The sequence below is a fragment of the Myxine glutinosa genome, chromosome 7, assembly GCF_964187855.1.
Source record: "Myxine glutinosa chromosome 7, kmMyxGlut1.1, whole genome shotgun sequence".
NCBI lineage: Eukaryota > Metazoa > Chordata > Myxini > Myxiniformes > Myxinidae > Myxine > Myxine glutinosa.
This window is the reverse complement of record NC_136267.1, coordinates 34,522,788-34,539,945: the sequence shown is the minus strand read 5'-3', so window position 1 is coordinate 34,539,945 and position 17,158 is coordinate 34,522,788. Positions and strand designations below refer to the sequence as shown.

Here is a 17,158-nt window from a genome sequence, read left to right as displayed (position 1 = left end):
GTTTCGGATCTGCAACGAAGACGCCTGGTCCGATGAGGATGTGCTCCACAAAGGGCCCATCACCTCCCCTGCGGAACTGGCTCCCCCCACCTCGCACAAACACGGTCCTTGCAGATCTTTGAAGTTAATCGAGGTCCATGCTCATAAGAGCCCGCACATGTTGTTGTTCTGGGGAATACATAACATCGTCAATATCTTGTATCATCTGCTCCTGTTGAGAGTACAGAGCATGGCAATTCAAGGAAAAGAGAGAAACTTCCTGTGTGTCAGTCATCCATGGACGTGTGCTCAGAGGGATTCGGAGTATCAGGTCTTTTGGTGGCCAGACCCAAAGCTATGTCGACAGGAGTTAGACAGCTGTGAGCCTGTAATACATAAGAAACATTAGACAATTCCCGCAGGGGATTTACAAAGTCATCACAATCTTCAGACGCAATGAACACATCAGCATCATCCATGGGTTCATTCGGGTCGACGGCCAAGGATTCGTTCGGTTCCGCGGATAAGGCCTCGTCCGGATCAACGGCCGAGGACTCGTTCAGATCAGCGGCCAAGACCATGGTATTTGCCGGCGCTTTCTTTGACCATCCATCCTGTAAAGTATTTTCTTACGCATATAAGCACATAGGCTTTCATTAGTGCCCCCCAAATTATTACCCCAATTACCACCGCAAGTGCGGACAACAACCACTTAACTATCGTGCCTGTCCATCCTGTAAACCAATTGGTAAGCCAGTCAGCATTCAAAGAGTTTTCGCGCGAGATTCAATCAATAGGCAATGCATGACTGGTCTTTCTTAATCGTACTATTGCGGCTGACACCCCTTCGGATGGATCTGGTATATACGTGCAACATTTTACTTCTACTACCCCGCATACTCCTCCTTTCTCTGCCAGTAGCATATCCAAAGCCACCCAATTCTGCATTACCATTGTGCGCATATGAACTACTGTATCTAATAATTCATTATGGGCTGTGGCGAGTGTGGCAGTGTCGTTAGCTACCTTTTCCAAAGCTAAAGCCATCTCATCTATCCGGAAGCTATTCATGACCGTGCCTGCTCCTGGGAAAAAGAAACACAGCGCCTTTTCCTATCCCGCTCCATGTAATGTCGTGGTCCCGTCTTCGTTCCACACTGCTCTCTTATATCGCATATTCAATGGCCTTGAATCTAGATTATCCAGTATCTCGACATCGGGAAGAACCGAGCCGAGATAACATGTGCCCCCCCCCACCCCCCAATTATTTGGTAAATAGGGGTATGCCTTATCGTCGCATATTAACATCATCCCATGGGGTGGGATCAGGTGGGTGGATAAACACTGAATTCCCGTTGTCACCCCATTGATCCTACTAACCCCCCTAGAGAATGTTATAGCTGTTATATTGTGGATGTGTTTATCTCGCAATGCTATTCATAGTGTAATCCCGTTTTCCCCTTTTCCCAACTTCCCTGGGAGGAGAGGAGAGTTAGCCTGGTGTTGGCTTAGCGGTTAGGGTGCCGGCTTGGGATCCTGGGTTCGAATCCTGGTCGATCGCTGAATTAATGCCAGGGGGGTTGACTCAGCCTGTCATCCTTCCGAGGTCGGAAAATTGAGTACCAGTTCACTGGTATTTCCCAGTGTGTCGCAAGAGGCGACGAACAGGGTTGATGGCAGGAAGGGCATCCGGCTGTAAAACATTGCTTCAAAAAAGGGACCATGGTGCCCAAAAAATGCCAACCCCTGCTCTGCGGGGAAAAATGGCCTCTAAAGGTGGTTCTTCCTGGGAGAGTGCATGCACATTCTGATTTCCCCATACGCAAGTGGCCGGAGCCCTGGAGGCAGACCACCCCTTTCTTTGGTTTAACCCAGACGGGGAGGCCTATCAGTCACATGAGCAGCCACCGAAGGCCGAAAATTAAATGGCCGATTCCACCCCTGGTCGTTGTTAACACCCTCTCTTTCTAAAGTGGAAACCAAACATGGGGAATCGATGGGCTGGGAGCAGAGATAATTGAGAGACAAGAGTAAAACTATCATTTGTATCCCAGCATTGCCAGTCTGGGGAAATTTCATGCACGACCAGCACTGAGTCCTGTTTTGAATTGTCGCCAGCCTCTCTTGCTAATTTCCAATGTGTGTTCTCCTCGTTTCTCATTTGAGCTTTATCCCGGGGGTATGGTCTAAGTATGATTTCGAAGTTTGCTTTTAATGGGCCATCTATCATTCCCCTTTTCAACCATCCTTTACACCTAAGCTTCATTAACATGCCTTGTTCCAAGTGTGTGCACATCCGTATCCTGAAATTGGGTGACCCCCATTTGTATCCTGGCTGTTCCTCCACCTGGAGAGTGGTTACCCCTCAATATTTTTGCACACGAACCTTTTTCAATACCTGTTTAAACCTACTACCATTCAAGGACGCTTCCCAAATTATGGTTCTGCACACACTATTATGGCCCCATTTGGATATTTCACGGAAACATGGTAGTGATATTTCCTGGTGCAGCGCTACACTGAGTTGTTGTGGCAACAATCTTTCCCAGACTCCCCCCCTTTCGGCGCTACTAATGAATGATCCGTCGCCGCTGATGCATGTTACTGTTGTTATCAGGAGCACAAGTCCTGTGGCTAACAACGTCATTACTGTGTTGTGGTGTCTGGTTTTTTTTTTGTTTTTTTTTTGTATACTGAATCCAGGCTCGTGAAAGAGTTAACATTTACTTCACAAACAAATCGACCAGACAAACAAAATACACAAAAAGAGGGAGCGGAAGACAAGATGGGGAGAAAAGGGGAAGCACACAAACACAACATCCGAGAGCAGGGAGATGTGTGGAAGGGAGAGAGAGCCCGGGGTGAGGAGGCATGGGAAGGGGGGGGGGGGGAGGGAGAAGTATAAAGCACAAGGACACCAAGGACTTCCAGGACAGAAGTTGGTATTTCAAAAAGGGGAATTGGGGTGAAATTAGCAGGGGTAGAAAAGATCAAGGTTTTGGATGGGGGAAGATAAGAGATGGTGGTGAACAGCTGTTTTAAAGACTTGGAGGGTGGAGTGGGATTGAAGAGAGTGAAGGAGTTTGTTCCAGAGGCGGGAGAAAAGAGGAATGAAGGAGTGAAGGTGAGCAGAGAGTCTTGATTTTGGCAGTTTAACCAAAAGAGGGTTGCAGGCAGATCTTGTGCGACCTGTAGGAATATTTGCGGGACAGAGCCCAGAGAGAGCTGGGGGGGCAAGGCCAGAGAGGAGTCGGTAGAAGACGGAAAGACCACCAACCTGCCTGCGGTGAGTGAGTGAGAGGCCCTTGGAGTTAGCTTCATCGCGGGAGATTCCAATGATTCTGAATGCTTTGATTTCAACAGCGCGAAGGCGAGCTAGGTGTGAGGCAGGAGCACCAGCCCAGAGGGGAGAGCAGTATTCCATTGAGCTGCGGATGAAAGCCTTGTATGTGGTGAGGAGCTCAGGTGTGCCTAGGAAGGACTTTGCACGACGGAGGATGCCCAGTCGGCGACTGGCTTTGGAGGCCAGATTTGAAATGTGGTTTTTCCAGGAAAGATCATGGCAGATAGTGAGACCCAAAAGCTTGAGTGACAGAACTTCTTGGAGAGGATTATTCAGAAAGTGGATGGGAGGGTTGTCCAGTCGGTCTTTTCGGAGAGACATCGTAAGAGTGTGAGATTTGTCAGGATTGAAAGACATGTTCCACTTGTTTGCCCAGTCTGTGATTTTGTCAAGGTCTGCAGAGAGTGAGGAGGCTGCAGACTGCCGATCTGAGGGATGAAGAATGGAGTGACAGAGAGTAGAGTCGTCAGCAAAGAGATAGAGAGGATTTTCAAGAGAGTCAGAGAGATCATTGATGAAGACCAGAAAAAGCACAGGGCCCAGAACACTGCCTTGGGGAACTCCAGCCTGAACAGGAAGAGGAGATGACAGAAACCCATTCAGGGCCACACGTTGACTACGACTAGAGAGGAAGTCCACCAGCCATGCGTGGAGATTTCCATGGATACCAAAAGAGGAGAGTTTGGTGAGCAGAGCGGGGTGCCAGACTGTATCGAAGGCACGTGATATGTCAAGGGAGACTGCTCTAATTTCCTGTTTGGCATTGAGGACCTCCATCCATTGTTGAGAAAGCAGAAGCAGCATGTCCAGAGTGGAGTGTCCAGGTCTGAAACCAAATTGATGATCAGAGATCAAGCCATTGGAGAAGAGGAAAGATTTCATATCTGAAGCAATGATGGATTCCATGACCTTGCTGATAATTGGGAGAAGGCTGATTGGTCTGTAGTTGCTGGGATCTGTTTTTGCACCTTTTTTGTGCAAAGCGGTGATGTTGGCAGATTTCCAAGCAGATGGAAGAAATGGCCAAGGATGGCCAACTTACAGTGCGTGGCGTGGATCCAGGAGGGCTTACCCTCGCAAAAGACTGCGGTTGGTGTAGTCAGCAATACCTGGAATGGTCCCGTCCACCGTGGTTCCAGTGCGCTCTTGCGAGTGAAATGCTTTACGAGCACCTGGTCTCCGGCTTGGAAGGAGTGGATGGCGTGGCCTGTTGGTTAAGGCAACACATCTCGTACTCGTGCGTGAATGCTGCGCGCCACATTAGGACAGTCCTATGCAAAACTTTAAAAGCATGTCATCCATCACAGGCAGATCAAGTTTGGACATGTCCACTGGGGCCGAAACAGGCAAACTCATAGGCCGCCCCATTAACACCTCGTGGGGGGAAGACCCGTGGTGCGACTAGGGGTGGATCGAGTGCTCATCAATGCAAGTTGGAGCGCTTCCGGCCACTTCAGACCTGTGTTCGCACAGATCTTTGCTGGCTTGAGTTTCAGAGTCCCGTTTGTGCGTTCTACCAGCCCTGCCGATTGCGGATGGTATACACAATGGAAGGATTGTTTTACACCCAACGCCTTTAATTACATCTCCCGTGAAGTGGCCACCCTGTTCTGAGGATATCTTTTGTGGAATTCAAAATTGGCACATGAGATCCCGCACGAGGCGCTTAACTACTGTCGGGGCGTCTGACTTGACGCATGGACAGGCCTCGACCCATTTTGTAAACATGTCCACGATTACCAGAATGTAACTGAACGACATACATGGCTGCATATTTATGAAATCGAACTGGATGTGGGCGAACGGCCCCCAGGGTTGAGGGTGGCCCGCATTATGTGGGTGTCTTGGTGGTGCCCCCCCCCCCCCATTGTGTTGTTGACAAACCGCGCATGACCGACATACGTCCAATGCAATGCGCGACAATCCCGGTGCCGCCCAAGTGTCTCTTACCTGCTCCATCACCCCCCCTCTTGCATACATGGCCCTTTTGGTGTGCCATGCGTGCAAGCCAGGGCAGTAATTTCTTAGGTGCTATTGGTTTCCCGTCGAGGGTCCAGATCTCACCTGGCCTGGGTCACGCTGCAGCCCCTTTTTATCCAGTCATCGTGTTCGGTTGCTGTTGCTGCGTTTTGCAGCCTCAAAACGTCGTCGTTAGTTGGTGTGGTGTCTGGCCCTGAGGCCAGTACCTTGGCAGTCTGTGCAAGTGCCCCTTTAGCCCGTGTAACCACTGGCATGTTTCGGCCTATATGATGGTTGGCCGCCTTTCCTGCTGCCGCATCCGCCCTGGCGTTGCCCCGGGCAACGTCAGTGTCCGTTTTTTGGTGGCCACGGCATTTAACCACCGCGATAGCGCGGGGAAGTAAAATGCTTTGGAGTAACTCTTCGACCAAATCACCGTTCTTTATTACCGAATCTGCAGATGTGAGGAAGCCTCGCATCTTCCAGATCGCTCCTTTGTTGTGAACCACCCCGTGAGCGTAAGCTGAATCCGTGTAAATGGTGACAGCAAGGCCTGCAGCCAGGGTACATGCTCTAGCTAGGGCGCATAGCTCTGCCTGCTGGGCCGAAAAGGTAGGTGAAAGGCGTCCGCTTTCCACTGTCTCGTTACCAGTGCACACCGCGTACCCGGACAGCAGAGAGCCATCCCATGCACGCTTAGCTGATCCGTCGACATAAAACACACAATCGGGGTTATCGAGGGGAGTGTCCTTCAAGTCCGGGCGCACTGCAGAAACCTGCTGCACTACCTCGATGCACACATGGGGGTCACCCTCCTCTGGTGTGGGCATCAGTGAAGCTGGATTGAGTGTAGTGCAACGCTCAATAGTAATGTTTGCCGCGGTAATCAGTGCGGTTTCGTATTGCATTAATCTAGTGGATGACAAGTGTTGGGATTTTCGCTGTAGTAATAATGAAGTGACGCAGTGTGGCACCCGTAACGTTACCGGATGTCCCATGACAATGTCCGCATTTCTTTCCACTGCGTATCTAGCCGCTGCTACAGCTTGCAGGCACATCGGAAGCCCTAGCTCGACCGGGTTTAGCTTTTTGTTCAAATAGGCTACGGGGCGCTCCTTCTCCCCATGAGTCTGAGTCAATACAGATTGGGCAAAACCCCCCACCGCGTGAGTGTAAAGGGTGAATGGCTTCGCGTAATTGGGGAGCCCTAAAGTGGGTGCCGTAGCCAATGCTCGTTTCATGCCCTCGAAACAGCGTATCATGTCATCCGACCACACTATTTTGTTCGGGGCCTCCATCCAGTTTGGTGGCCTCGTATAGTGGTTTAGCGAGTAGCACATAGTCGATTATCCAAGTGCGGCAGTAACCCATCATACCTTAGGAAACGCAGCATTTCCCATTGCGTGCGCAGCCATGGCACTTCCGTGACAGCGATCACTCGCTGAGCGTCCAGTCCTCATTTGCCGTGCGAGATGGCATGGCCCAAATACGTTACGACCTGTTGAACAAATTGAAGCTTTTCTAATCCCACCTTGTAGCCCTTGGCCGCCAAGGCTTTTAGCAAGGCCACAGAGTCCTCCTCGCAGGCTTCTTTGGAGGGGGAACAAATCAACAAATCATCAATGTACTGCAACAACACTGATCCCCCTTTCAGTTCCACGTCCTCCAGGGCTCGGTGCAATGCCCGGTAGAATAGGGTGGGGCTGTCAGCAAACCTTGGGGTAACACAGTCCAAGTGTACTGGCGACCCCTGCAGGTGAAGGCAAACAAATGCTGTGAATCAGATGCAATAGGTACAGAGAAAAAGGCAGAACACAAATCAATGACAGTAAAATGTGTCGCGTCCGGTGGGATAGATGTCATGAGGGCCTCCGCGTTTGGCACTACCGGGTGTATGCCTTGTATCATTTTGTTCACCTCCCTCAGATCCTGTACAAATCTCCATTTGTTTTTCTTCAGTTTCTTTACCGGCAGTATAGGCGTGTTGCAATGGCTGTTGGTTTCCACAATTATTTTCTGTTTTATCAGGGATTGGATTACTGGTGCAATACCCACATTGGCCTCATGTCGTAATTTATACTGCCTCACGTTTGGGAGGGGCACCCCAGGTTTCACTGGTATTACCAAAGGTTCAGCATCGCAAATTCGACCGACGTCGTTATCATGTTTAGTCCATAAATCGGCCTGAACATCCTTCAAAATGTCGTCGGATTCCCCCGGGGTCTTGGGTACCTCCCTCACAACATGGGAGCCCTTAGGGGGCAGGTCTACTTCTTCGAATCCCCCTTTTTCCGCTTGTAGCGGGGTGTCAATAACAAACCCTTCTCCGTTTCCAAGCGTTCTTACTGTCCAGTGGCCCACCAGCCGAGAGGCGACGATCGGGGCCCGTCGTAAGCATCCCATCATCCAGCCTACACTTTCCAGTGGCCACCCTTGGGCAGTGGTGACGGTGACATGAGCCTCTACTCCTTCGGGGTATCGGGACAGCGCACGATGTTCTGGTGTTAAGCTTACCTCAATCCCCACCCCCTCGCGGCCAATCCACACTCACGATAAATGTACGTTTGAGGTTTTACCCAGCGTTCCCTTAACCCGCTCCCGATATTCCTTGTCATCTCCCTTAGCGTCATAGTAGGCCGTACAGTGGGGTGGGTCGTATCTTATGTCCATTGTGATTGGGTTCACCTGTAACCAATTTCGCAGTTCCTCACCTCCAGAACACACCGTATCAATTATTTCTCCCAAATTTGTCAAAGCCCCTTCGCCTAGCCTCCACCAATACACGGTAGGGCCAGTGCGAGACAATACCGCCATCAGCAGGTCGCGTTTAGATTCTGCAACATCTATGAAAACCCCCTGCTCTGTACATGAAATTTGGCAGCCCAAATGACGAAATAAATCCCGTCCTAACAAGTTAGTTGGGGCGGTGATAGTCATTAAGAAAGCATGCTTAGCTTCTAACAGGCCGCATACCACTCTCACCTCTCACCTCTTCTGAAATAGGAAGCGCTTTGGGTAAACCCGAGACGCCCATAATTTGATCATTCTTATGTGTGGGGCGCAAGGATGGTAATTGCCCCTCATTAATAGTACTGCGGGTCGCTTCCGTATCTATGAGAAATTATATTTGTTGTCCGTCCACATCCAGAGTTAAGATCGGCTCCTCTGTAGGTGTCATAGTCAAAAGGGGACATTCGTTAGGCGACCCGCTCTCGTCCCGTCAATAGGCTGCTCGGTTGCCCTGTGGTGGGGGTCCACGGGGCCCCTTGCGGAACTTACGGCAATCGCGTTTCCAATGTCCCATCTGTCCATAGAGGAGGCACGCCCCTTTCGGAACCGGTGGAGCCGAGGGTGTGGGGTGTTCGCCGTTGTTACGTGGACCCTGTTGTCTCGGTCATCTAGCTGGCTGCTGGTTCGGTTGTGCCCATTGTAGCGGCCAGGTCCCATTTGGGTCCCAGTTTGGGGGGAAGGGCCCCTTTGTCCGTATATTGACTTGTCTATTATTGTTGTCGTCAAGGTCATTTTCCTCATCATAGCCCCATTCCTCTTTGATACCTACCCTGGCACTCCAATTCTGGGCATGGCCACAGTCTCGATTTCCCCCTTTATGATTGAATTGGGCCCGTCGATCTTGTACCAACATTTGTAGTATGTCCTCCTTTATATCAGCTTTCTTCTCATCACAGTCGCTACACTGATCGGCAGCTTCACATAATTCGTTGGTTGGGACATTCCTCCACCCAAGTTTGACTAGTTGGATGCGCTTCTTTATTGCGGGCCTCATTCCTTCTACTAGGAAGTGGTTCAGGACAGGCGTGGGTACATCCACTGCCTGGGGAAACCCTCCCAATTTTACCAATGCTCTCTCCAATCTTTCTCTCCAGTCCGCCGCCGCTTCGTCTTGCTTTTGTTTTAGGGCATATATTCTGTTCCAATCGGGCCCTGCGGCTGGCATTAAAGCGGCTCGTACCCCGGCCATCAGCCGGGTTACCCGAGTAGTCCATGCTGCCTCATCTAGGGCTGGGTTTGGTTCCTCATTTGGCCACTCTCCGTGTGCTTTCGCATGTTCCCACACCCGCGAGGGCATTATAGCTTTTCCCATATGGCAGACATCCCGCCAATCCGCATCCAAATTTTGTATCCACATTAGCATGAACTCGGGCACCTGATGAGGCTGGTCTTTTATCAGGGTTTTTACTCGTTCTTCCATAGTATTCAAATCGGATTCCCTCCAAGGTACTCTAACCGTAACAGGTCGTTCGTTCCCAGCCTCTCCCCGTACGCTAATGGTTTTAACAGGGAACATTCCGGTCAAAGTCTGTGGGATCTCATTCTCAGTAAGCCCTGCCAGTGAGGGGTATAGTCCTCCCGGCCCTATCGGTGGCGGGAACCCTGGAATGTCTGTTCCCTCATCTCCCCCATTCGCCCCTTGTCCTCTGAACGGGTTACCCGGGCTAAGGTAGTCCTGGGGAACGGCTGGTCGGATTCCCTGGGGGTCTAACGCCTGGGGTAAAAGGGGTGGGGGCAGGGAGGGTGGTGCCTTGAACCCGGGGACAGGGTTCAGGTCTTGGAAGGGTGGGGGTCTGGTAACTGCCTCCCTTGCCACGGGGTTTTTACCCTGAACCAGCGGCATCAGTCGCTGGTTCGCCTGCTTAACTATTTCCCTAATCGTTTTCTCCTGTACTTTATCCGCTTGCTTCCTCTCTCCTTGTAGCTTCGATACTTATCCTGCCAGGCTAGCCTGTATTGATGCTGCCTGCCTCTTCATCGCTTCCTCCTTCCACCACCCATACACTTTCCAATAGTCGGGCAGGAAATGTCTCCTCTCCTTCACTAGCTTATCTCGAGCTCCATACAGTGCTTCTAATTTCTCGAGTGCAAATGACCCTTCCTCCGTCCACCACCCATACACTTTCCAATAGTCGGGCAGGAAATGTCTCCTCTCCTTCTCTAGCTTATCTCGAGCTCCATACAGTGCTTCTAATTTCTCGAGTGCAAATGACCCTTCCTCCGGCCATGGTTCACTTAGGTCCTTTGTTAGCTAAGCCCATGCTTTCCCTGGCCTTACAGCGGCATAATGATGCTTTTTATACATAAAATATGCCGAGGTCTTTCTGAGGGGCTCCCCCTCCTTTCCTGGTTTGTTCCCCATTCTTTTGTTCTAGGCTTTCCTTTCCTGGGAAGTTCTTGGCTTACCGGCATTGCCCTGCGGTCGCCTAGCCTCACTTTTCTCCCTCTCCTTTGCTAATCGTAACCTTACCCTTGATAGATCAATAAATCACCCGTCACTCTAGGGCAAAATGGCCCGTACTTACAGTACTTACAATTTGTTCATGATACAAGCACGGACGGCACAGGGGGAATAGACCAAACCCAGGGAGAAGCGCGGAGCACAATTTGGAACAACTCTCGCACAAGGGCTCACCTTAATCAAATCAAGTGCCAGCCGGCCTCTCCTCTCAGGTCTCCAACCAGGGTCTGTTCCTCCCTTGCCTCGCTGCTGTATTGTATCCCACCGCTGCCACCAGAATGTCGGGAATCGAACCAGGTTCCTCTACAAATCAAAGGGTAACAGGCGTTTATTGAAAGACCAATACACAGCTGTGGAGAGAGAGATCAAAGAAAATCAGAGCCCAAATGAGCAGAGAGGATCCAAGACACTCTCTGAAAGTAACTCGGCAAAGGCGTTTCTTATATACATTTCAAAGTAAGATAGCAATCTCCGTTAAATCTGCAAGCTAAGCAGTCTTAGACAAAGAGGGGAAAAGCTGACCACTAGCCCCTACCCTGGTCCTATCCTGTTGGAGTGCTGAGCCAAGGGAAAGAGTGTGGGGGACGAGCACATTCTTTTATTGCAACATTCCTTAAGTTATTATCTCCCCTTGCAGAGTTCTTACAAGGTCACAGGGATTGTGAAAGTTGTTTTTCCTTCAAGCGCAGCTTGACTAAAGTTTGAACTCTACAAATGTAACTATCAGCATTTTAAAAGCCTTCACTGAGTTTGGCTGTAAAAGCAAATCATGTAATTCAATGCTTTTCTGAAGCATTAGCATAAATGAACTCTAGCTGAGCACAAATAAACGTAGCTGTTAAAGCAAACTGTAATTAGACAAGTCAAGCAAAGCACAATTAAATGTATGATCCTCACACAAGTACAATCCAGATGGAAACGTTTTATTGAAAAAGGAACCAACAAAATTCCACTTTCCCCACTCCCCTCCCACTACACTCCCCACGAGCCTATTACCCATGATCCTATTACCCACTGTCCTATTACCAACTACTCCCCCACCCCCAACTATAAAACAAAGTTCCTGGTGATTACAACTGAATATATTGAATTTTGATTAATCTTGTTTTCTGTAATGAATTCAGATTCATTCATTGGATTAATCTTCATGTTTCTCCCTGATCTTACATCCAGCCCAACAAGGGTTGCCAACCGCTGGTGGTCTGTCTGTGTTCTATACTTTTGAAGTGTTCGTATGAGGAAAGGAATCACATTCTTTAAAATCTTTCTCTATTCTCCTATTGACTAGAATTCTATTAATTAATTCACTTCCAAACCATCTTATCACTACCTTTCTTACTCGACAGAAAGAACATGAATCTCAACTAGCCACTAAAACGAGTAGGCCTAAATGCATGGTATGTAATAAAACAATACAATGACAGACTAATCTGCTACAAATACTGCTGCAACCTGAAGTGATATCAAATCCACCACACTCTGCAAAAAAATCACGTTAATAAAAGTTAGAAATAACAAAAACAACTAGAACGGCACTCAGTAGAGAGCATACCTCCACCTGGTTGGCCATATCACTCAATGGTGACGAATCACTTTAAAATTCTACGAGCTGAATCCGGATCCGGATCTTCACCAGAATCGAATTAATTCTTCCTTGTCACACGCCCAACCTGTCCACCAAGTTTCGTCCAAATCCGTCCACAACTTTTTGAGATTATGTTGCAATGTATAGTTTTTGGCCCTATCTCCCAATGGTGAAGAATCACTTAAACAATTAAATAATTCTCATATCCGAATCCATAATCAGATCTTCACTAAAATCAAATCGAATCTTCCTTGTGATACACCCAACCGGTCCACCAAGTTTCGTCCAAATCCATCCACAACTTTTTGAGATTATGTTGCAATGTATAGTTTTTGGCCCTATCTCCCAATGGTGAAGAATCACTTAAACAATTAAATAATTCTCATATCCGAATCCATAATCAGATCTTCACTAAAATCAAATCGAATCTTCCTTGTGACACACCCAACCGGTCCACCAAAATCGTCCAAATCCGTCCACAACTTTTTGAGATATGTTGCTATTTATCATTTTTGGCCCTATATCCCAATGGTGAAGAATCACTTTAAAAATTCTAGTAGCCGGATTCGAATTCGGATCTTCACCAAAATCTAATCATTTCGTCGTTGTCACATACGCTCCATCTCTGCCAAATTTCGTCCGAATCCATCCACAACTTTTGAGATATTTGGTGGCGGAGGTAATAAGAGAGTTCATATAATGATACCCCACACTGTTCTAACATATGCAGGAGGCCTTGTCATTACGTTCCTGAAAATCACTGTGAACCGCAAATGTGCAAACTTGTGAGGTAACGGGGCAAGGGTTCCTGAGATTCCTGAGCTTCCTGAACTTCCTGAGCAAGGGTTACATTGGGTAGTTTGCCATTACCTTCCCAGCAGTAGTTGGGGCAGGAATTTGGAATTCAGCTATTGTGCCAGCGACAGCTCACATAGTCTTCACAAAGGACACTGTAAGATCTTTGACGTCCACCAACTAAAGCCGGCAGAGAGGAGCCCCAGTTTAACGTCCATCCGAGGTACATCACACACATTGATGAATCACCCCGTCTGTGAAACACCAGGATGACAGTTTATACCTGGGTCCAGATTCAAACCCAGGCTAGACGGCTTAGAGGTGAGTGTGTGTACTTCCAGGCCATCCTGCCAACCGTACCGACACATGAAACTCAGTTACAGTATCTCTGATTTAAATAGATGAGAAACAATCGTCGTGAATGGCACTGAAGAAAGGAAAGATTTGAAATGTTTTTCTCAAATTATTAGATAATTAATACATTTTCCACAATAATTCATCGTCACTTTTTTTTTTTTTGTAAACAAGATCGAGGCTCGTGGAAGAGCTAACATTAATGACAAAAAAAAATAAACGGTCAAATAAGACGAAATAAAGGGAGTGGGAGACAAGATGGGGAGAGAGGGGGAAGCACACAAGTACAACATTTGAGAGCAGGGACATCGGGAGATCTGTGGGAGGGAGAGGGCTTGAGAGAAGGAGGCACGGGAAGGGGGGGGGGGGGGGTTGGAGAGGTATAAAACACATCGACACTGCTAGGACTTCCAGGAAAGAAGTCGGAATTTCAAAAAAGTGGATCTGGGGTGAATTAACGGGGGTAGAAAAGATCAAGGTTTTGGATGGGGGAAGATAAGAGATGGTGGTGAACAACTGTTTTAAAGACATGGAGGGAGATGTGGGATTGAAGAGAGTGAGGGAGTTTGTTCCAGAGGCGGGAGAAAAGAGGAATGAAAGAGTGAAGGTGAGCAGAGAGTCTTGATTTTGGCAGTTTATCCATAAGAGGGTTGCAGGCAGATCTTGTGCGACCTGTAGGAATATTTGGGGGACAGAGCCCAGAGAGAGTTGGGGGAGCAAGGCCGGAGAGGAGTCGGTAGAAGACAGAAAGACCACCAACCTGCCTGCGGTGAGTGAGTGAAAGGCCCTCGGAGTTAGCTTCATCACGGGAGATTCCAATGATTCTGAAATATTGTTATTGAACCAAAAACTGTTTAACAAAAAAGTCAAAAATAGGGGAAAAAAAGATTTGAATTTCTGCATCCTTCAGGATCAAGCTTATATCCTCCCATCAGAAACTTTTCATGAATTCAACTGCCCTTCTTGCATGGAATTGCAAGGCACAAACCCTGCTGAGTGCGATGAAGGGGAAATCCAACTTCCAGAATGTCGATCTGGTATGTACACTCAGACTCTGCAGTGTTTTTAGGGGTCATACATTCTTTCCAAACGAAATCCTGAGAGTATATTAACCATCGTCTTGCTAACCCGAGTGTTTCTGAACTTCAGTGTGTTGCAGTGTATCACTTAATGAGCTAAGCGAACGAAATCTGGTGGTTCGTCGTCGCAGTTTACAGAGGCAGGTAGGAATCCCCATGCTGCACACCATGATGGTTTCTCCTGTACGTTTTTGAAATATTTGTGCTCATTGATGTTCATTAATTACACTTTGTCCATGGGACATCCATGTCCAGTCTATGGAACCTACCACTCAATATCATCAGCCATCTCCCTCCACTCTCCATCCACCTCCACCTTTCTGACATCCATCTTCACACAATGCTCGTATCTCAACTGCAGTCGACCCATTTTGCTCCTGCCTCGTTCAACATATCCGCTCTCTTCAGAAGTCTATCTTCCTCCATATGCCCCATGTGCCCTGCCCTCGTCAGCCCGCTTTTTACCAATCTCCTCGTCAAGCTCATATGCTCACTGATCTCCTACTTCAGTTGGTCCATCTTTCTTTTCTCCACCCTCTTAATTCCCACAAAACCTATAGATGCCTTGTTCTTTCCTCTCTTGTTGCTGCTCTGTCATTGCCACTTTCTCCAGGTCGTGTAGGTATGCTGGTGTTACACACGACCTCAAGACTTTCCCTTTAAATCTCCTCGATATCTTCCTCTCCACCATCAACATCAAGTCCTCCACTTTCCTCCATGTCTTCACACCCACCTGTACCCTCCTCTATATATCTGTCTCCAAAATACTATCACTTTCCTCCATGCATTTGTTTCACACTGTTCCACCGATGCACACAAATTACATCTCTGCCTTATCTCCATCCCTTCAACCTTGATGTTCAATTGCCCTCTCTGCTGTCTAAGCAACACAACCTCCATCTTCTCCAGGTTAATCTTCAGTCCATGCTTCTCAAATGCCCCCCACCACTTGTCCGGTATTTCGAGCACCACCTGCTCGCTCTCTGATACTACCCCGATTATCTGCATGGAGGCGCTTGCTGGGGATTTGATTCATGCTGATCAGTTCCATCACTATAATAACCAAAACGAAAACTATTCCCTTTGTTCCCTCATTCAAACCTTCCCCCATCCTAACTTCGGCTTCGGATGGGTAAATGAACAACATCTGATATACATGAATTATTATGGAAACTTTAAGGCAGTTTGTTCGTTAACTCGTCCATGTGAACAAAAACGCAAATTTGAGAATTTATTTTTCTCCACACTCTACAAGAGTGGTCTGGAGTGTTTAAAGCAACTTATGATTGATTTGGAAATAAAAAACAAACAATCAAACACCTTTAGACACTATAAGTGCCAAATCAATGTGTGATGTACAGCAGTGGTTTTCTTGGCTTGTTGTGTTTAACAATATGGAACGAATTGGGAGAATGACCACTTTAAGAAATATTTACCGAGCAGTTGTCTGTTACCCATCATCAGCCCAAACTGATTGTCTATCTCTGCACCAGGGATCTCGTTACAAGTTCCCATTGGGTACCAAAGTCAATTTTCATTGTAAAGAAGATCACAGCTCTGATACGCCGTTACAAATAGTTTGCGGAAATGAACATTTCAACCTGCCAAGATGTGCACCAGGTACACAATCTCATTGATGGTCTTTGTTAATCTGATTTCGAATGAGTATTTGTTGTGTTAGGCTATCCTGTTTTGCGCAAATATATAATTTCTTGCCTGTGTGTGATTATTACAGACTTCTGTGTCCTACAGACATCGGATTTTGAGAATAATTATCTTCAGGTTCCAGAGAATTACAAAAAGGTTTGTTTTACTGGTTTTGAGTTAATGCCAAAACTCAACCTCTTGCCTAGTAAATCCTCCATCATTGTTTGGTTATTTAGTTTACACAACGACCCAATTATCCTGATAATTACGCATTCCATCTTATTTCGGCCTGGTTATCATGGTACTATCCATCTCAGTATTTGTTTTAAACTCCATTTTTATTTTGCAGATGCAATTCATGTGGTCCTTTTATGATTTCCGGTTACCCAGAGATAAACCAGTCATACTGAAATGTAAACGAGATTACGTGACCTCAGAACCTCTTACTGTCACGTGTAAAGATGGGGTCGTGGAACTACCGAAGTGCCGCACAGGTATCCTCCAACAATATTGTAGAGAATGTTTCTTTTCTCATGAGCATTTGTCTGTATATTGCTGATTATTTTAGCTTACAATTTGACTAATAACAAGAAAAGGAATAACATATTCTCAATTGAAATGAAAAGCTTGTTTTGTGCACCACAAAGCAAAACAATATTTTACCAGAAAACGTATTTTGATTTGATTTGTGGGGATTGGGGTTATATATTTATACTGATGTCACATCTGGATAACCCCAAAGGTAACAAAGGCCGTGTATGTGCTGATTTGTGCCATGTACATTACACGGCCAAAAGTATGAGGACACCCTTTCAAATTAGTGGATTTTGGCTGTTTCAGCTATACCCATTGATGTCAGGTATAGATAATCAAGCACACAGCCATGCAATCTCCACAGACAAACATTGGCAGTAGAATTGGTCGTACTGAAGAGCTCTGACTTTCAACGTGGCACCGTCATGGGATGCCATCTTTCCAACATGTCAGTTCGTCAAATTTCTACCCTGCTAGAGCTGCCCCAGTCAACTGCAAGTGCTGTTATTGTGAAGTGGAAACGTCTAGGAGCAACAACAGCCACGAAGTGGTAGGCCACACAAGCTCACAGAACGGGACCGCTGAGTGCTGAAGCGCGTAGCACTTAAAAATCATCTGTCCTCGGTTGCAAC

The 17,158-nt window shown here is 47.5% G+C and overlaps 2 protein-coding genes across 29 annotated transcripts in view; one reads left to right on the top strand and one right to left on the bottom strand.

Annotated features, from left to right (window-relative positions):
• Window positions 1–17,158, bottom strand: part of LOC137410750 (uncharacterized) — a 660,974-nt gene that overhangs the window by 435,237 nt on the left and 208,579 nt on the right. The window lies entirely within an intron of this gene.
• LOC137431102 (complement factor H-related protein 4-like) overlaps window positions 1–17,158 on the top strand; it is a 160,252-nt gene that overhangs the window by 73,662 nt on the left and 69,432 nt on the right. For 22 of the 28 annotated variants that reach the window (XR_013624054.1, XR_013624053.1, XM_078781455.1 and 19 more), the window contains 5 exons: window positions 14,177–14,303; window positions 14,416–14,489; window positions 15,839–15,965; window positions 16,081–16,148; window positions 16,342–16,486. Coding sequence is in view for 26 of the 28 variants with exons in the window: in XM_078781455.1 (XP_078637581.1) it covers window positions 14,177–14,303; window positions 14,416–14,489; window positions 15,839–15,965; window positions 16,081–16,148; window positions 16,342–16,486 (541 nt within the window). In the remaining 2 variants the exon portion in view is untranslated. The remainder of the gene's footprint in view (window positions 1–14,176; window positions 14,304–14,415; window positions 14,490–15,838; window positions 15,966–16,080; window positions 16,149–16,341; window positions 16,487–17,158) is intronic. The other 6 variants (XM_078781456.1, XM_078781453.1, XM_078781467.1 and 3 more) reach the window with 3 other exon arrangements.